The sequence below is a fragment of the Watersipora subatra genome, unplaced genomic scaffold (assembly GCF_963576615.1).
Source record: "Watersipora subatra unplaced genomic scaffold, tzWatSuba1.1 SCAFFOLD_107, whole genome shotgun sequence".
NCBI classification, from domain to species: Eukaryota; Metazoa; Bryozoa; class Gymnolaemata; order Cheilostomatida; family Watersiporidae; genus Watersipora; species Watersipora subatra.
Window position 1 is genome coordinate 168,822 of NW_027045334.1, and position 21,054 is coordinate 189,875.

Sequence of the window (21,054 nt, forward strand, 5' to 3'; positions counted from 1 at the left end):
TCGGAAATGGCTTTGTGACGTACCTCGGCTTCGTGGTTGATGTTGCTTTGCATAACCCCCAAGTACTTGTACCCTTCTTCTATATCTTTGATGGTACCATTTGGCATTCTTAGGCCATCTGTGAGCATAGAATGGCCTTTCTTAAGAATTAGCCTTCCACATTTCTCAATACCGAAGGTCATTCCGATGTCCTTGCTGTATACCTGAGTGAGGTGTATGAGCGAATCAATGTCCCTTTCTTTGTTAGCGTACAGCTTGATGTCATCCATGTAGAAGAGGTGGTTTATCTTGGTGCCACTCTTAAACTGGTACCCATATTGAGTCTCCTCCAGCATATTGCTTAGGGGGTTTAGGCATATGCAGAAGAGCAGCGGTGATAAGGAGTCACCTTGATAGATGCCTCGCTTAATTTGTACACTCGCCAGCTTTTTGCCATTAGCCTCCAGTTCCGTCTTCCATTTGGTCATTGACATCTTGATGAATGCCACAAGAGCAGGGTGAACATTGTACATACTGAGGCACTCAAGTATCCAACTATGGGGAATTGAGTCATAGGCCTTTCTGTAGTCAATCCAAGCCATGGCAAGATTGGTTTGCCTTCTCCTGCTGTCTTGACAGACCGTCCGATCCACCAGTAACTGATGTTTAGCTCCTCGGGTGTTGCGCCCAATTCCTTTCTGAGCACTGGTCATATAGTGACTCATGTGCTCTTCCAGTTTGTCTGCAACTATTCCTGAGAGCAGTTTCCAAGTGGTGGGCAAGCACGTTATTGGTCGATAGTTTTTGGGAATCGGCCCCTGCTTTGGATCTTTTATCAGAAGCACAGTTCGTCCTTTGGTCAGCCATTCTGGATGGTCACCTTGTTCTATTAGGTATTCCATCTGCTTAGCCATTCTAGTGTGAAGTGATGTCAATTTCTTTAACCAGAAGGCTTGAATCATGTCATGGCCAGGTGCTGCCCAGTTTTTCATACGCTGCACTCTGCACTTAATGTCGTCTTTGCTGATGGTGAGTCCTTGCTGAGCCACAGTGTGTTGTTGGTTCTCTTTAAGCCTCTTCAGCCAATTAGCAGTGGTGTTATGAGTGGTCTCTTTCTCCCAGATGTCCTTCCAGAACTTTGAAGTGCTAGATCGGGGAGGCTCAGACATTGGCCTCTGCAGTTCACCTTTGATCTGGGAATACACTCTAGATGGATTATTGATGAACAGTTTGTTCATTCTCTTGTTATCTCGCTCTTTGGTGTACCGCTTCAGTCGTGCCGAGAGTGCTACTAGCCGCTGTTTGGCAGATTCTAGAGCTTCTATTGTGGCTTCCCTTTTTGGACGCTCCAAACTGTGGTTAGATCTCTCACTGAGCCTACTAACTTTCTTGCGCAAGTCCTTGATCTTATTTTGTAGCCTCAGCTGCCAGGATGGAATGGCTTGAAGCCTTGTTGGCATTGGCTTAATATCCATCTCCTCCAAGATGACGGTTGCTGTACTGTAGATTAAGGCATTAGTCTCACTGATTGATCCAGTTGAGATCGACTCCAGTGCAATGTTAATGTCTTCTAACAGCTTCTTAGGTATGGCCTTGCTAACTCTTCGTAGTGGTACCCTGCTTCCATAATCATTAGCAGCTGACATCTTGTTGATGATATTTTCCGCAAGCTCTTTCACCCTTGGGTCAAGGTCCAAGTGCATGACCTCTTCAGCCCGTGAGTCAACACATGATCGTGTATCCATGACAGTGTGTGTTGATATGCACTCCTCGTTGGTTGAGGTTACTTGGGTAAACTTTTCCTTAATTTCATCTACCTCAAGTTGTGATATGAGGTGCCGCTTGATTATGTTACTCCTCTGAGCTACAAGTTGCTTAGCGGTTAGTGGCAATTCAGGGCGCATGTTTATCCACAGTTGACGCATCCTTCCCATGTAGCCCCACTTTTGAGGTTCACTCATAAAGTAGCACTGCATGAGGTCCGTGTTATCAGTCCGAGTCCATTTCATCCGTTTTGAACCAGTAGCCCATTTTTCACTGCCTTGTCCTGGTTCAGCTACAGGCAGCGCACGTATATATATGTATATATATATATATACATATATATATATATATATATATATATATATATATATATATAATATAAATATATTATATATATATAATATATATATATATAATATGATTGTATTAATTATATATATATATAATTAATACAATCATGTTCCAATAAGGGTAATGACAACATCCAACATCCAACAACATTTGATCTTTACTTGACCTAGGTTGATAGTGGGTCTCTTGCAGGTGACAAGTTCCAACCAGAGTCTCATATGTGTAAAGAAGGCAGTTGGTCACACAAAGGCTGTACTATCTATATGTGCCGCCGACAATCTTTTGGTTTCTGGCAGTAAAGGTAAGTGTCAACTTGACTCTAATCTAACGCACTAACATATTCTAATACCTCATAATTGACCTGCGTTTCCTTTTGTCTCGCAGACTTGACGTGCAAAGTGTGGGACATGTCAATTGGTTCAGAAGTTTTGTGTCTTGGTGGCCACCCTAACTATGTCTCCAAAGTTCAATATTGCGAGGTCAACCGGCTTGCCTACACTGTCTCCAATTCATTTGTCAAAATGTGGGACATCCGAGCTGGAGCTAAATGTATAACAGTGCTCAGGTAAGCCTAGCTCGACTCATACTTACTTGCTTTCAGATGCAATTACATATATATGGCTACTTGTTACCTTCTCTACCACACATACAGTCAAACTGTCCAACATAAGATATTACAGTTAGCTCCTATCATAACGGTTAGTTCCTATCATAACAGTTAGTTCCTATCGTAATGGGTAGTTCCTATAATAACTGTTAGTTCCTATCGTAACGGTTAGTTCTTAGCGTAACGGTTAGTTCCTATCGTAAAGGTTAGTTCCTATCATAACGGTTAGTTCCTATCGTAACGGTTAGTTCCTATCATAACAGTTAGTTCCTATCGTAATGGGTAGTTCCTATAATAACTGTTAGTTCCTATCGTAACGGTTAGTTCCTATCGTAAAGGTTAGTTCCTATCATAGCGGTTAGTTCCTATCGTAACGGTTAGTTCCTATCGTAACGGTTAGTTCCTATCGTAACGGTTAGTTCCTATCCTTGCGGTTAGTTCTTATGATAACGGTTAGTTCCTATCCTTACGGTTAGTTCCTATCAAAACGGTTAATTCCTATCCTTACGGTTAGTTCCTATCCTTACGGTTAGTGCCTATCATAACGGTTAGTTCCTATCGTTACGGTTAGTTCCTATCATAACGATTTGTTGCTATCGTAATGGTTAGTTCCTATCGTAACGGTTAGTTCTTAGCGTAACGGTTAGTTCCTATCGTAAAGGTTAGTTCCTATCATAACGGTTAGTTCCTATCGTAACGGTTAGTTCCTATCATAACAGTTAGTTCCTATCGTAATGGGTAGTTCCTATAATAACTGTTAGTTGCTATCGTAACGGTTAGTTCCTATCGTAAAGGTTAGTTCCTATCATAACGGTTAGTTCCTATCGTAACGGTTAGTTCCTATCGTAACGGTTAGTTCCTATCCTTGCGGTTAGTTCTTATGATAACGGTTAGTTCCTATCCTTACGGTTAGTTCCTACTATATATATATATATATATATATATATATATATATATATAGTAGATATGGGTAAACCTTAGTTTATCATTGCACTAATGTTTGTACAGATATTTACACTTGTGTTTTCTTAAGAAAAAGATCCATCAACTTATAATCTAAAATCGTCCAACTACAACTTGAAGTCAGGCTGATGAATTGTATCAAACTGCAAGTAAAACTTAGGTCTTCAAAATATTTAATCTAACATATCCTGAAATGTTATGCAAGCAGTTCCAATTTACACCAGTGTTCATCACATATCTTTTACAGCAAGTAACACCCTTTTTCATATATAAATACTTGTTGGTCATCGTTGTCACTAGTTCAAAGCAACTTTCAAATAAAATCGGTTTACTGTGAAAATGAACAAATTGGTGTCATGATTATGTTAATCAAGGATAAACACTTTTAACCAATCACAAATACATCAGTTTCTTCTATTACTACACAGCCATCAGGGGTGTGTGGTGTCTTTGCAAATAATAATTTTGCCAGCGTAAATAGCCATTGCCTTATTCCTTGTGTTTCTCTGATGTTTTCTGTTCTGTTGAACAGAAAACTCCCTACAGACTCTTATTTGATAATTGCTGGCTCATTACATTGCATAGAGTAATCAGTAATGTCACGGTTACACTATATTGCGCTGCAATTTTGTTGATATGTTCAACTCATCTTCATAGCTGCTAAAGTCTGGTTTCCATATCGATTGCGAGTCTTCGGCGGTAACTTGCGCAGCAAAACGCTTGCGACGTTAGGATCGGCAGCTTCTGTTCACATCTAAAGCTGCATTGCTAAACATAATCGCATAATCACATAAAATGTTCGCTCCCCACGCACTTTTGATAATGTGACCTTCACCTGTACAGTGCATTTCAGGAAGGTTTTGCTTGCGGCTATTTGCGAAATTTGAACAGCGCTAAACTTTTGTGTTGTGCCGGCAACTACCGGCGGTACTCGGCGGTACCCGGCGTGTAGGCTCACATTTCACCGCCATAGCCTGCGGTGCTGTTGCCGGTGCTTTGCGGCATATATGAGAACCACGCTTAAGGTAGTTGTTGTGTAACTCCTATTCATTTGCAGAGGACTGTCACCATGGACCGAGAAGATCAGCTGGAGTTGATGAGCACCAATATGACATACATTCAGAGTAACGTGTCTGAGTGCCAAAACAATATCATGCAGATGGAAGAGGAGGCGAAGGTTTGTTCATTTGCTTTTGCTATGCGTCTGCTTAGGCTTGTAGTGACTACTGCTAGCATTTACTAACTTTGCATTGCTTCCTGTCTAAGCATTTACTAACCTCACATTGCTTCCTGTCTAAGCATTTACTAACCTCGCATTGCTTCCTGTCTAAGCATTTACTAACCTCGCATTGCTTTTTGTCTAAGCATTTACTAACCTCGCATTGCTTCCTGTCTAAGCATTTACTAGCCTCGCATTGCTTCCTGTCTAAGCATTTACTAACCTTGCATTGCTTCCTGTCTAAGCATTTACTAATCTCGCATTGCTTTTTGTCTAAGCATTTACTAACCTCGCATTGCTTCCTGTCTAAGCATTTACTAATCTCGCATTGCTTCCTGTCTAAGCATTTAGTAATCTCGCATTGCTTTCTGTCTAAGCATTTACTAACCTCGCATTGCTTCCTGTCTAAGCATTTACTAACCTTGCATTGCTTCCTGTCTAAGCATTTACTAATCTCGCATTGCTTTCTGTCTAAGCATTTACTAACCTCGCATTGCTTCCTGTCTAAGCATTTACTAATCTCACATTGCTTCCTGTCTAAGCATTTAGTAATCTCGCATTGCTTCCTGTCTAAGCATTTACCTAATATATTTCATCAGTGTTTAGTATGTTTGGTGTTTAGTATGTGTTTGTATGTTTAGTAATTATTCATTGCTTTATTTATCCTTTTTAATGTTACAGCGGGCTTAGCTAACAACTCCCATTTATCGGCCCGTTCCCATAGATGGCTATACTCGAATTTACGTAAGCGCATGTAAATCAGTAAAGTTATCTTCTACAGTCATGCAGCAACATTTGATTTTGTTAATTCAGAATCTATAATCTTTCACCTTTATTTGACATCCACAATGAGTTCATCTCCTATCGACTGGAAACATTTTCTCAATAATTCACTAGAAGCAGTTCATGTTATGTTTAAAACGCTACCCCTCTAACAACCTCTAAACCTCATCGTACGACTTGCATGCCCTTTCATATCTATCTTGTCTCTTATATAAAATATTATTATAAGCCAAGATAATCTTTTCACCTGTCGTTATTCACTAGAAGAAATGACACTTTTATTCCTATATCAATAATTTTATTATGGCTCAAATTCTTCTCATAGATTCAAGAAACAGTTAACATGTTATATATTCTTATAGAATGAACCCCTGCTGTTTTTTTCTTGAGTCCTTTTTCATTAGTTTTTATCAGTTTATATTACGACAAAACAAGTTACATTTACATATTGCGATAGCTCTTTGGTTTGAGCATCAAATTTGGTCATTGCTTTTGCAATCACAACGCAACTCGAAGAACTGGTTGTTATATTGCTTGTAATGATGTCTCTGAACCATATTACAAAATGTGCTCATTACACATACTACCTTACTTGTTAGGATGAGACTAGTTTGACAAAAGCTTTGGATGTCTCCTCTGTTGATGAAAGCAAGTATCTGTTGGAGCACCTTCTCTCACTCGCTCTCACTCAGGGCTTTGCTTGTACTCAGAAAGAATCTCGATTCAAGGAGTTGACTGCTCGCTACGATAAAATGCAGATGGATTCCAGGTTACGGGATCAGCTTTTAGACCAGGTTTTGCAGGATTCCGGGATAACTATACAGTCGCAACAAGAATGTAAGCCGGCCAAATATTCTAAACACTCTACGTTTACTACCATGGTGTTAAGGATTATCAAAGAGAATGTGAAATGTCTTGCAGATGGTTGTAGTTATAAGCTGTGTTACCTTCTCTTGTGTTAAGATCTACCTGTAGTTATAAGCTGTGGTACCTTCTCTTGTGTTAAGATCTACCTGTAGTTATAAGCTGTGTTACCTTCTCTTGTGTTAAAATCTACCTGTAGTTATAAGCTGTGGTTCACCTTCTCTTGTGTTAAGATCTACCTGTAGTTATAAGCTGTGGTACCTTCTCTTGTGTTAAGATCTACCTGTAGTTATAAGATGTGTTACCTTCTCTTGTGTTAAGATCTACCTGTAGTTATAAGCTATGGTACCTTCTCTTGTGTTAAGATCTTCTCTTGTGTTAAGGTTAATGTGATTGTTTCTATTTGCATCAGTTTACTGGACATTTAATCTTTTTCGAAATTTTTTTAAAGCACTAGTGCAATAAAATGACTATTAAAATACATGACTACGGACATTGCATTAATTCATGTTTGTGAATGCAAGTAAAATTTTATAGGGTGAGCTCCAGCAAATCTATCAATGACAGCTACAAGTTCACATACACAGTAAATAGTATTTATAGTAAATAGCTACTATCAGTTTTAGTAGCTTTTAGCTCTCTGTATGACAGGCCTTAACTCACTCTGTATGACAGGCCTTAACTCACTCTGTATGACAGGCCTTAACTTACTCTGTATGACAGGCTTTAACTTACTCTGTATGACAGGCTTTAACTTACTCTGTATGACAGGCTTTAACTTGCTCCGTATGACAGGCTTTAACTTACTCTGTATGACAGGCCTTAACTCACTCTGTATGACAGGCTTTAACTTACTCTGTATGATAGGCCTTAACTTACTCTGTATGACAGGCCTTAACTCACTCTGTATGACAGGCCTTAACTTACTCTGTATGACAGGCTTTAACTTACTCTGTATGACAGGCTTTAACTTACTCTGTATGACAGGCCTTAACTCACTCTGTATGACAGGCTTTAACTCACTCTGTATGACAGGCCTTAACTTACTCTGTATGACAGGCTTTAACTCACTCTGTATGACAGGCCTTAACTCACTCTGTATGACAGGCTTTAACTTACTCTGTATGACAGGCCTTAACTTACTCTGTATGACAGGCCTTAACTCACTCTGTATGACAGGCCTTAACTTACTCTGTATGACAGGCTTTAACTCACTCTGTATGACAGGCTTTAACTCACTCTGTATGACAGGCCTTAACTTACTCTGTATGACAGGCTTTAACTTACTCTGTATGACAGGCTATAACTTACTCTGTATGACAGCCCTTAACTTGCTCCGTATGACAGGCCTTAACTTACTCCATATGACAGGCTTTAACTCGCTCCGTATGACAGGCCTTAACTTACTCCGTATGACAGGCTTTAACTTACTCTGTATGACAGGCCTTAACTTACTCTGTATGACAGGCCTTAACTTACTCTGTATGACAGCCCTTAACTTGCTCCGTATGACAGGCTTTAACTTACTCTGTATGACAGCCTTTAACTTACTCTGTATGACAGGCCTTAACTTACTCTGTATGACAGGCCTTAACTTGCTCCGTATGACCGGCCTTAACCTACTTTTTCTGCCTGCGGAGATCTAGAACGGTATAGCAGTGGCACTAGTGGTGATAGTTCTGTGCAAACACTTCCTACTGAAATGGATAACAATTCCGTTTCTTCAATACCTCAGGTAATACTGACCTTTATTGATTTATTGAACAGGCATTTATTATTAATTTCAATAACTCTGCACGCATTGTTCAATCATTGTTAAGTGTCAGTAAGATGCGAATGGATATTTGAATAAATTACAAAGACAATTTGAATCAATGTCGTTGTTTATTTGGCAAAACACAGTTTTGTTAACCTAATAATTATATTACATGTTTTATATAGTATGCTTTTAAGTTGTTGTTGTTAAGGCAGAAAAAACTAGCTGGATTCTGTAAAGTCTGACCTTTTTTAACCAATCAATTTATTCTCTCTCAAAACCAACAGTAAAACTTACACAACAAAATTTCCTTAAAAACGCTAATAATAACAACTAATGATAATAAAAAATCTAACAAGAATGTCATGGCCTTCGCCTGGTAAAGGCTAATTCGCACTCGTCCATTTATTTGTCAATGTGACGCGTTATTTCGTGTGTCTAGCCACAACAGCCTCAACTCTTACACATTTTGACACATTTTTTAAATGTAAGTCAGTGGCTGTCATTTGTTGCTTTTCTTCTTAACGCCACAAAAAACGTAGCGTTCATGTATCTTTTGTAATTAACTTGAAACTTTCAGAGCTACAAACTATTTGATACATTTTACATGATTAACTTATGTTTTAGCTCTGTCACAACTGCTAGTTACATTTTTCTTAGTCAAATAGTATTTGAACATTGTGCTTTACCAACTTATGTAAACTTTGTTGAACGCAAATAATATTGAAAGTTAGCCTATCTATAAATTATTTATCTGTAATTTTTAAAAAAGAATTGAATTCTATGTTAGAGTATTAAATGAGGTGTCTCTAGACTATTGTTCACTTGGGGGCAAAATCTGAGTTTTTCAGAAGTATTAAAGACCACCAACTAAGGTGAAATCTACAGTTTGTTAACAGTAATGGTATACAACTTGTTAAGTAAGTTATTGCCATAATAAGTCTACGCCATAATAAGCTAAGGCGGGTAAGGTATATCATGTAACAATTAATTCGATAATGTTTTGCTAGACTAACACAAGGAAGAGCAGCTCGCTAGAAGCAGTAAGCGTAGTGCGCAAGTCTAGATTACTTTCATTGATCGCTTACTAGCATCATATTTTGACATATATAACAGCTGATATAACATATATAACAGCTGCTATAACATTTATAACAGCTGCTATAACATATATAACAACTGCTATAACATATATAACAATTGCTATAACATATATAACAACTGCTATAACATATATGACAGCTGCTTTCAGTTAATTTCTTTTGCCGCCTTGATCAGTTGATCACCCTTGGTTGATGCAACCGTTTAAAGGTCAAGGCCAAGATTACCCATATAGATACTATTCTACCCAGTATCTATACTAGGTAGAATAGCACCCATATAGATACCGGTACAATTCTACCCATATACGTATAGATACCGGTACTATTCTACCCATATACGTATATACACTGGTAACTATTCTACCCATATACGTATATACACTGGTGCTATTCTACCCATATGAATACTGGTCGAAAGCATTGCTAAAACCTTCATATGCTCATCAGGACTTGATATAATCAGCTGGTTTTTATCATTTCTAATTCTTGTAGAGTCTGACCATCTTCAAGAAGACCTGGCAGAGCTGTCAGGAGAGATTTCACTTAAACAAAGAAGTGTGTTAATAAAAGGGTGACAATTCTGTAACTGGTATAGGCTTAAATTTTAGTATAAAAAAGTTCATGAAAGTGTCTCTCCAAATTTAAATATTCCATTTCGCACTATGAGCTATAATGATTCTCTTGCTCTGCAGGCTGAATTTTATTCTGCTATTTTAATTTCAGCAGAGATAAATCACAGTTGACCACTTCTGAAATAAAAGACGTGCGGTTGACACCCCCATCCTCGCCATCGCTGAGCAGGAGACGCCAGCCACTCCAGGACTCTGACAGTACTAATGTAATCATTAGGCTCACCAACACACAAACTGGCGGCACACAAAATAAAAAGGCGCAGAGCTTTGGCACCGTCAGCAGCTGTGACAAAGTAATGAGGCCCAAGTTTTCAAGTTTAACCCGTTGAACTACTTACGTAATTGTCTTCATGTGTTGACTAACAAATTATGAGCTGGATTTGCATGTATGTGAGTCTATACAGCCTAATACTAACTTACTGTGATACCTCCAACATCATTAAAATCATTCAAAAACAAATATTAACCGAGCATGGAAAAAACATTTCATAATCACGATGATGAACAGTCGCGTGTTTCTAGAGCATTGCTGACTGAGTACTGCTGCAAAAAGTCTCAGACTGAACAAACAGTTGCCCTAATGCCATTCCCCTAAAGATATACTATTCGGCTCACATTGGACTAAATAGGAATATTGCATCTCTTAGAAATTAGAAACTCAGGCTAGAATTAGTGTTGTTAGTCTCAAATAGCAAGAATTAACAAAGAGTGCGCACCAAATCGCAGAGTGGTTTGTTATAACAGATGCGTTTCACTGCTTTGAAGGGGCCAACTCAATTTTGGCGTTATCAGCTCTTAGATAAAAGCCCAATGCGTAAACCTTTTGAATGGCCTTACAATACGTTTTCTGTAGTCTATGATTTTTACCATGCGACAATGTATTGTAAACAACCTCGCTACATCATGTGTCTGGTACACTTGTCTACACACAATCTATACACAATCTAGGCAACTAGTTGGGCAATTGACCTTATGACCTTGTGTATCTTGACTAGAGAGGTGATACTAGCCATGGCATCCTAGGAGTAACTTGTAACTAGGCAAGTGCTTACAAATGTTTGCTTTTCAAACAACACGAGTGATTAGCCAGATGAGCAAACAATAGGCATTCGTAGTCCATAGTAGTCCCATTGTATAACGACTTGGAGAGGTTTATTTATGACGATAATATTGAGCGATGCTGCTCCAAAGTACTCCTATTGTAGCGCGTTGCTTCATGAGCCTCTATTTTGATTGCTATGAGTTGGCAAATCGCTACTCTTCCAACTAGCCCCACTTTTTGCCTTTGGTGTTCTAGTAGCACACCAAACCACGGACTGCAGCACCTCTTCTTTACAAGAAAATAATAATTTTAGGAATCGTTACGATTTTAATGTTAGTTTTTCTAGGCTAAGCGATGCACTCTTTGATATAGTAAAATGGCTAGAGAGCATTAAATTAGCATTAGACTAACTACACGATATGCAAGTAAAATAATTATATGTTGAAAGCATAATTTTTATTCCCCATAAGCCTTTAAAACGATTGACGTAAAAAATTTCACTAATAGAACATTGGGGTGAAGATATTTTCGAGTCATCTTTATACCTGCAGTAGATCATTTATAGGAGGTATGATTGGTTTCTGTCTAAGAGCTATGTATGTGTAACCTTATCAAATTGTAATAGCGATGTTGTTACTAGAAGCTCAGCAACATTGTTACTTAAATTTACATGTTTTCATTTTGGTGGGTCTCTTGCAGGTGACAAGTTCCAACCAGAGTCTCATATGTGTAAAGAAGGCAGTTGGTCACACAAAGGCTGTACTATCTATATGTGCCGCCGACAATCTTTTGGTTTCTGGCAGTAAAGGTAAGTGTCAACTTGACTCTAATCTAACGCACTAACATATTCTAATACCTCATAATTGACCTGCGTTTCCTTTTGTCTCGCAGACTTGACGTGCAAAGTGTGGGACATGTCAATTGGTTCAGAAGTTTTGTGTCTTGGTGGCCACCCTAACTATGTCTCCAAAGTTCGATATTGCGAGGACAACTGGCTTGTCTACACTGTCTCCAATTCATTTGTCAAAATGTGGGCCATGTATAACAGTGCTCAGGTAAGCCTAGCTCGACTCATACTTACTTGCTTTCAGATGCAATTACATTTATATGGCTACTTGTTACCTTCTCTACCACACATACAGTCAAACTGTCCAACATAAGATATTACAGTTAGTTCCTATCATAACGGTTAGTTCCTATCGTAACCGTTAGTTCCTATCCTTACGGTTAGTTCTTATGATAACGGTTAGTTCCAATCCTTACGGTTAGTTCCTATCAAAACGGTTAATTCCTATCCAAACGGTTAGTTCCTATCCTTACGGTTAGTGCCTATCATAACGGTTAGTTCCTATCGTTACGGTTAGTTCCTATCATAACGTTTAGTTGCTATCGTAATGGTTAGTTCCTATCGTAACGGTTAGTTCTTATCGTTACGGTTAGTTCCTATCGTAACGGCTAGTTCTTATCGTATTGGTTAGTTCCTATCGTAACGGTTAGTTCCTATCGTAACGGCTAGTTCTTATCGTATTGATTAGTTCCTATTGTAACGGTTAGTTCCTATAATAACTGTTAGTTTTTACTATAACAGTTAGTTCTTACCATAACGGTTAGTTCCTATCCTTACGGTTAGTTCTTATCATAACGGTTAGTTCCTATCATAATGTTTAGTGCCTATCATAACGGTTAGTTCCTATCCTTACGGTTAGTTCCTATCATAACGTTTAGTTGCTATCGTAATGGTTAGTTCCTATCGTAACGGTTAGTTCCTATCGTAACGGTTAGTTCTTATCGTAACGGTTAGTTCCTATCGTAACGGTTAGTTCTTATCCTTACGGTTAGTTCCTATCATAACGGTTAGTTCCTATAATAACTGTTAGTATTCATCATAACAGTTAGTTCTTACCATAACGGTTAGTTCCTATCGTATTGGTTAGTTTCTATCATAACGGTTAGTTCTTATCCTTACGGTTAGTTCCTATCATAATGGGTAGTTCCTATAATAACTGTTATTTCCAATCGTAACGGTTAGTTCCTATCGTAACGGTTAGTTCCTATCGTAACGGTTAGTTCCCATCGTAACGGTTAGTTCCTATCGTAACGGTTAGTTCCTATTCTTACGGTTAGTTCCTATCAAAACGGTTAGTTCCTATCATAACCGTTAGTTCCTATCATAACGGTTAGTTCCTATCGTAACGGTTAGTTCCTATCCTTGCGGCTAGTTCTTATGATAACGGTTAGTTCCTATCCTTACGGTTAGTTCCTATCAAAACGGTTAATTCCTATCCTTACGGTTAGTTCCTATCCTTACGGTTAGTGCCTATCATAACGGTTAGTTCCTATCGTTACGGTTAGTTCTTATCATAACGGTTAGTTCCTATCGTAATGGTTAGTTCCTATCGTAACAGTTAGTTCCTATTCTTACGGTTAGTTCCTATCAAAACGGTTAGTTCCTATCATAACCGTTAGTTCCTATCACAACGGTTAGTTCCTATCGTAACGGTTAGTTCCTATCGTAACGGTTAGTTCCTATCCTTGCGGTTAGTTCTTATGATAACGGTTAGTTTCTATCCTTACGGTTAGTGCCTATCATAACGGTTAGTTCCTATCGTTACGGTTAGTTCTTACCATAATGGTTAGTTCCTATCATTACGGTTAGTTCTTATCATAACGGTTAGTTCCTATCGTAATGGTTAGTTTCTATCATAACGGTTAGTTCTTATCCTTACGGTTAGTTCCTATCATAATGGGTAGTTCCTATAATAACTGTTAGTTCCTATCGTAACGGTTAGTTCCCATCGTAAAGGTTAGTTCCAATCGTAACGGTTAGTTCCAATCGTAACGGTTAGTTCCTATCGTAACGGTTAGTTCCCATCGTAACGGTTAGTTCCTATCGTAACGGTTAGTTCCTATCATAACAGTTAGTTCCTATTCTCACGGTTAGTTCCAATCAAACCGGTTAGTTTCTATCATAACGGTTAGTTCCTATCATAACCGTTAGTTCCTATCATAACGGTTAGTTCCTATTATAATGAATACTGTGCCAACAGAGATGGACACAATGTGAGGTTTTATATCTTATGTTGCAGTTCCTCTGGTCTAGTGCATGACAGTATCCTTGTGGAGCCAGCGTCGAGCAGTCAGGGTATTCTCCAACAGGGAGAGCAGCAGATATTTGATATCCAAGTCAGCAGAGATGGACATAAACTATACACAACTACTGGAACCACCGTTCGGCTCTGGGACCTCAATACGTAAGTTGATGCGTTTTTTTCAGTTACGATCCCTAGAATAAAAATCTACATTTGTTAGTTTGTATGTTGTCCATAAATGTAATGTTGTTGCTAAGAATCCCTCTGATAATGATGGATTTAGTTTGGATGCCGGCTTGTCTTCAATTTCCTTGTAAATATTTGTGTATATTATAGTTTGAGAATTTTCCAGTTAAAAAAATTGAAGATTACGAAAATTAGAGAATTCTGAGGCACACACTCTCATTGACAGCTATTTCTGTTAAAAGCACTTTAAAAATATTAGTATTAGTAACTGTAGTTACCAAGGTTAACATAATATTTTGTCATTAATTTTTAGTGTTGTACATCACATAAAATTTGAGATGGAGTGAATGATCGATTTCAGTATTTCAGTTTTTCCTGGTAATTACTCAATCCAATCGTGATCCCACTTGATGGCCTAGAGATCAGAGTCGTTATAAAATACGTCAGACCTAGTCATTGCTGCATTGTTGGGCCTATCTGGTTCAGTCTCACCAGATCAATCTGTCAGTACGAAAATATAAAAGTTTGATGATTTTCACCAAGGGGTGTTTGTATTAAATAATCATGATGGGCTTCTACACCCCTCTATACGACATTTTTATGTTACGATGCCAACACCGGAACAAATTGATTTCGTATGGCAAGGGTCTAATGCAAATGTAACAAGCAAAATTATAGATAGGTAAAATAATAAAAAATATGAAAAGTTTTTTATAGCACATCCAAGGTGGGATACTTCTCGATATATCTACTAGCTAGTATATTGTACTTACTGTCATTAGAGGTAGGATACTTCTCGATATATCTACTAGCTAGTATATTGTACTTACTGTCATTAGAGGTGGGATACTTCTCGATATATCTACTAGTTAGTATATTGTACTTACTGTCATTAGAGGTAGGATACTTCTCGATATATCTACTAGCTAGTATATTGTACTTACTGTCATTAGAGGTAGGATACTTCTCGATATATCTACTAGCTAGTATATTGTACTTACTGTCATTAGAGGTAGGATACTTCTCGATATATCTACTAGCTAGTATATTGTACTTACTGTCATTAGAGGTAGGATACTTCTCGATATATTTACTAGCTAGTATATTGTACTTACTGTCATTAGAGGTAGGATATTTCTCCATATATCTACTAGCTAGTATATTGTACTTACTGCCATTAGAAGTAGTGTACTTCTCCATATATCTACAAGCTAGTATATTGTACTTTCTGCCATTAGAGGTAGGATACTTATCCATATATCTACTAGCTAGTATATAGTACTTACTATTATTAGAGGTTGGGGTATGAATCTTAGAAAATCCACCACAGTTGTAACTCTCTTCTATAGGTGATTTATGTACACAACTATAACCTTCCATAGTTGGTTTATGTACACATCTATAACCATTCATCTATAGGTGGTTTATGTACACAACTATAACCTTTCTTCTATAGGTTGTTTATGTACACAACTATAACCTTTCTTCTATCAGTGGTTTATGCGCACAAACCTAATCTTTTTTCTTTGTATAAGTCCAAGGGTCACTCCTAATGTGTATTTGATCTACCCTGTGTGGCATTTTGCAACTGACAGTTATTTTTCATTGGTTGTCCGCTTGCATGCACAACATCATTTAACCATATATATATTGTTAACAGCACTTACAACTAAATCTAGCAATTTAGCTTCTGCACCTTTTTGATGACTAATTGCTATATTCATTTAATCTGTGAAGGCTGGTGATCTGTAAAATATTGTACGTTTACAGGCTATCGGCAGTCGGACAGGTTGCTAGCGGCCACCAAGCACCGATTATTTGCCTTAGTTTATACAACGACTCAAGAGGGAAAGAACAACTCTTAACTGGCTCCAAGGATCATCTAATTAAGGGATTTGATATTTCCAATGAACAAATTTCAAATTATCCATTTCAGGCCAAATTTACTATGGACCCTCCTCACTATGATGGTGTTCAATGTCTCGCGCATCGTCAGGACATCCTTTTTAGTGGTTCTCGGGATATGTGTATCAAAAAATGGAACCTCAGTGAACCCTCTTCTCAACCACAGGTAAAATTGGTGTTTTTACAATACCAGGTGTTGCTCTATTTAATAGCAAAATAAAGGTGATAGTTATTTCCGGTAATGGTCACCAATCAAGATCACCACTTTGTAATAAATATTTTTTATTAGAAGTAATATTTGAGATGGAGTGAATGATTGATATCAGTATATCGGTTTTCCTGGTAATCACTCAATCCAATTGTGATCCTACTTGATGGCCTAGAGATCAGAGTCAATATAAAATATGTCAGACCTAGTCATTGCTGCATTGTTGAGCCCATCTGGTTCAGTCTCACCAGATCAACCTGTCATACGCAAGACATTATGCTGTGTCTCTCACCAATATTTGCAAATGTCTTGTAGGTTTGTTACAATACAGAGACTCGTTTATGATTAAAAGTTTCATATTGTAGGATTGCATTGTTGACTCATTCAAAAGGGACAAGTTGATTTGCCAGTGTTTAATCTTTACCATCTTTAATGCTGTTCACGCCGCTCCTTTCCGCTTAAGTTGAATGTCAATTTCAAACAAACTCCTGGTTCCTCATTCCTCAACTTGCATTGTTTTCAGTCAGTTAATGGCGCCCATAAGGACTGGATCACCGACATGTGCATGCTACCAGATAATGACATATTGCTAAGCTGCTGTCGCTCTGGTACTGCGAAGATTCGGTCAAACGAGACTTGCCAGCAGCTAGATGAAGTGCGTGCTCATTCATTAGCCGTCAACTCTATGGCTACCAACCGCAGCAATCTCTTTACTGCCTCTAGGTAAAGTAGTATATAGTACTTACTGTCACTAGAGGTAGGTAATTGTTCAATATATCTACTAGCTAGTATATCGTACTTACTGCCATTAGAGGCAGGATACTTTTCAGTATATCTACTAGCTAGTAAATAGTACTTACCGTCACCAAAGGTAGGTAATTGTTCACTATATCTACTAGCTAGTATATAGTACTTACTGTCACCAGAGGTAGGTAACTGTTCACTATATCTACTAACTAGTATATAGTACTTACTGTCACCAGAGGTAGGTAATTGTTCACTATATCTACTAGCTAGTATATAGTACTTACTGTCACCAGAGGTAGGTAACTGTTCACTATATCTACTAACTAGTATATAGTACTTACTGTCACCAGAGGTAGGTAATTGTTCAATATACAAATTAAGTAAGCTTATTGTAAATTTAATGTTACGTCTGTCAGCCATGTGTTCTAATGAGACACTTGGCCAATTAGCCAAATAGTATAGATTTACTGGCTTTTCCTTAAATCCAATTAATTCACTGATTACTGTATGTATTCGAGTATAATCACAAAATCTTATACCCATTTTTAATGATAAATCATGAGTAAGCACAAGTAGTCGCATAGCGTCTTGTTGCCTGATTTACTGAGAACCGTTCGCTTAAGCAATACTAATGATTTTTGTACTGACTGTGTGACTACTTACCTAGTCGATCGGTGTGGCAATACAGATGCCTCAAAAGTGACGTTTTACAAATTGTATAGCGGTCAAATGATTGCGATGCTACTTTGTCAATTGGGAGCAAAACCTATTGATATTTTTAACGCGACTAGAACTCCTTAAGCATCCAACGTTGTTGATACGTCAAACAAAATCTTAAATAAATGCAATATATTGGGCTGACAGTTTCTTTTATAGTTATTCAATAGCATCATTGTGTGAATTGTGTAAATATGCCAAATGGAGAAGTTGATAACTTTGGTTGGTTGTACCAACATATCTTGTTCTTTGTCCAAGAACTTTTCATGCGCCACGATTTAGCATGTATAACAGACATGGTTCATGCTCTTTCAGTGATTGCACGATAAGGATCTGGTGGATGGACCCACATAAACTATACAGTTCATAGCCAAAGCGCAGATTCATTCTCCATATTCTCATATTTCTTGTCTGTATTTATGTAGCTATTTTTGTTTTCTTTTCGGTTGATGACTATGCAGGAAAATTATCTTATACATTCCTTTTTTAAATCAATGTTCAAATTGTTTGACCCATGTACTTTGCGTGTGTCTATATTCCTAGTACACATCCGACTATAAACTCTTTCTTGTCAAAGATCATCATGATGTTACATCATATCCATCGATGCAATTATTCTTCTCTTCTCGTCGATATTTATTTTAACCTTTTAAACACTTTGTCTGTTTAAACTGGCCGTAGATTTTCGAAATGCGCATTTATTTTTGGTGCAATAGGCTTTATTGTATTCAATCTTGTTCGTTGAAATTATCTCACAAATAAATTAACTTTAAGAGTAATGGAGCTGTCATATGTATCAACACGAATCCTTTTACTTTGCTCTAATTTTGTAAGGTACCTACATATGTTTATCATAACAACATTGGCTCACAGCTAGTCTAATTTTATTAAAACTATACAATAACATCAATAGTTGAGTGTTTCATTGTTGAGCTGCATGCGTTTGCATCCTCGGTCCAATAAAAGCATGCATTTATAGATATGATAATTCACCTTAAGGAAGGAAACACATCAAAATGATACTTTTAAAGGCAAAGTAACAGTCCTGAAGGTAGTATTGCGAAGTAACAGTTATGAAGGTAGCATTGCAAAGTAACAGTTCTGAAGGTAGTATTGCAAAGTAACAGTTATGATGGTAGTATTGCGAAGTAACAGTGATGAAGGTTGCATTGCAATGTAACAGTTATGAAGGTAGCATTGTAAAGTAACAGTTATGAAGGTAGTATTGCAAAGTAACAGTTATTAAGGTAGTATTGCAAGATAACAGTTCTGAAGGTAGTATTGCGAAGTAATAAAAAACCTCATAATGTAGTCTACCATGTGGTCTTTGAAGCCCTCTGTGATACTTGCTTACTTACTCTACAGTTAAACATTGATAATGAGTTGGTACTGTGTGGGTGGAGCATGTTATAGTATTCCCTTTTTTTCCAGTTGGTCAGTTTGAGAAAACTAATATGTTTCTCAATGACTTCTCATCTAAAGAACTTTGAGTTAAAGGTTATTATTAAGGGAACGCCATTATCAAGCTGTTAGCAGCAGTCAACGCTTTCCAAAGGCTTTTGTAACTAAACATTTTAAATATTAATAAACAAACAATTTACTTGGCATTTTTTTAGTGATACCAAATAACTGACTCCACTTTCTAATTTTGCATTGCGACTGAGTCATGAATTTTGAGCGAGTTTTAAGAACTATCATTGAAATAATACCAGTCGCAGGTGCCAGTTTGCATTTGCTAACTAACGTTAATAATACACTTGAAACAAACTGCAACTAAACTTGTACTCTTGCATCACCAAATAAGGTAGTTTTGATTTGATAATGTAAGAAATATCTTTCAATGCCAGATGCGTTTTGAACATCATTTCTATCTATGAACAGAAATCCAATTACTACACCTGGAAGACATCATGTCTATCTATGAACAGGAATCCAATTACTACACCTGGAAGACTCTTTACTAACTTAAATCTTTAATTTTTTTATCAAATAATCTTATTCAAAAAATAAACTTATTGAAGAAGATTAATTTTTTAAATATGTAAATGTGGTTAAAGTGACATCTTGTTTGTATAATATTAATCTCAACTTTATTTTACTAATTTCAGTTTTTACATTTACATCTTGAGCTCCGAAATAACTGCCATAGGTGTGACCGTGACGATAAAAAATCATTACCTTGTAAGGCTGTTAGGGTAAAAACATATTTCTTTAGCAAACCATACCACCCAGGTATCGTTTGGAAGTATGGCATAAAGCAATGAGCCAGACGTTTGCACGCTTCACAATGCAGGCATGTTGAATTAGATCAAATGTTATGTATATTTAACAGGAGAGTTTTCTCGCTGTGTCGAGAGCATTCACTCCCTACAAAAACACTCTAGTGAGTTTTTACACACTTAGTGATCAGAACATGAGCCAAGACTATATGTAAAATGTGCACTGTTTGGAAAGTATCTCACGTTCCATTTTACAGAATACGCAGAGATACTTCACACCTATAACCACTCACACTTCACTAATTTAGTGTTGAGCTCCACTGCTCCGTTTAAAGTAATCTGCTTCCTCATTAGTATTTTGCAAAACTGTCTTTCACCTTCTTCTAAAAATAATGGTAAGTATTATTTTAATGCCAAAGTAATGGCATTAAAATTTCACACACCGACATCACTCAGTTTTCTATGGGTCATCTAATGTATTAAGGTAATTTCAGAGATAGGTTGAAAATATCATACCCTTTCAAGAGCTTCTGTCTAATTTGCTATTGACAGCAAAATAAAAAATTTCCATACTGCAAGATAAATTTTGAGAAGATATGCAATAAGTCAAATCTTTACTGAATTCACGTAAGATACAAGATCCTCAAAAGCTCTAGTATATTTGTATTTGAGTCACTTTGTCTGCAAATATGTAATATTTAGGCCTACTGATAAAGTATAATCTAGCCACAACTGACTAAGATTTCAGAGCTTTCAGCCACTTAGAAAATAATGTGTATCAGCAATGATATATAACCACTCCCCATAGATATGGGGGGTAGCCTGGGCATGGCTCTTGTGGGGATTGGGAGAGATCCATGCCCAGGCTACCCCCTCTCTCCCAATCCCCCACAAGAGCCAGATACCAATGACATATGCCC

At 37.4% G+C, this 21,054-nt stretch overlaps 2 protein-coding genes across 3 annotated transcripts in view; both read left to right on the top strand.

Moving 5' to 3' along the window:
• Window positions 1-11,906, top strand: part of LOC137410184 (kinesin-like protein KIF21A) — a 17,871-nt gene extending 5,965 nt beyond the window's left edge. The window contains exons 6-9 of the mRNA XM_068095768.1: window positions 2,287-2,395; window positions 2,479-2,659; window positions 10,113-10,314; window positions 11,763-11,906. Coding sequence (XP_067951869.1) covers window positions 2,287-2,395; window positions 2,479-2,659; window positions 10,113-10,314; window positions 11,763-11,906 — 636 coding nt within the window. The remainder of the gene's footprint in view (window positions 1-2,286; window positions 2,396-2,478; window positions 2,660-10,112; window positions 10,315-11,762) is intronic.
• On the top strand, window positions 8,994-18,694 carry LOC137410176 (kinesin-like protein KIF21B). 2 transcript variants are annotated; one of them, XM_068095755.1, is made up of 7 exons: window positions 8,994-10,314; window positions 11,763-11,871; window positions 11,955-12,118; window positions 14,150-14,314; window positions 16,109-16,409; window positions 16,975-17,174; window positions 18,231-18,694. In XM_068095755.1, exons 3-7 carry the CDS (start codon window positions 12,024-12,026, stop codon window positions 18,283-18,285), a joined length of 816 nt encoding a protein of 271 aa, XP_067951856.1. In that variant the 5' UTR covers window positions 8,994-10,314; window positions 11,763-11,871; window positions 11,955-12,023; the 3' UTR covers window positions 18,286-18,694. The 2 variants fall into 2 exon arrangements, with proteins under 2 accessions (XP_067951856.1, XP_067951857.1); XM_068095756.1 differs by having other exon boundaries at window positions 8,994-9,944; window positions 10,113-10,314; window positions 11,763-12,118.
• Window positions 18,695-21,054: the final 2,360 nt, after the last annotated feature.

What these genes read in the sequence shown, in the direction of transcription:
- LOC137410176 (XM_068095755.1), top strand. Translation starts at nt 12,024, where the DNA reads ATGTCTCCAAAGTTCGATATTGCGAGGACAACTGGCTTGTCTACACTG. An exon ending in CGGCTCTGGGACCTCAATAC is followed by an intron (nt 14,315 to 16,108) that starts GTAAGTTGATGC and finishes GTACGTTTACAG; the next exon opens with GCTATCGGCAGTCGGACAGG. An exon ending in AACCCTCTTCTCAACCACAG is followed by an intron (nt 16,410 to 16,974) that starts GTAAAATTGGTG and finishes CATTGTTTTCAG; the next exon opens with TCAGTTAATGGCGCCCATAA.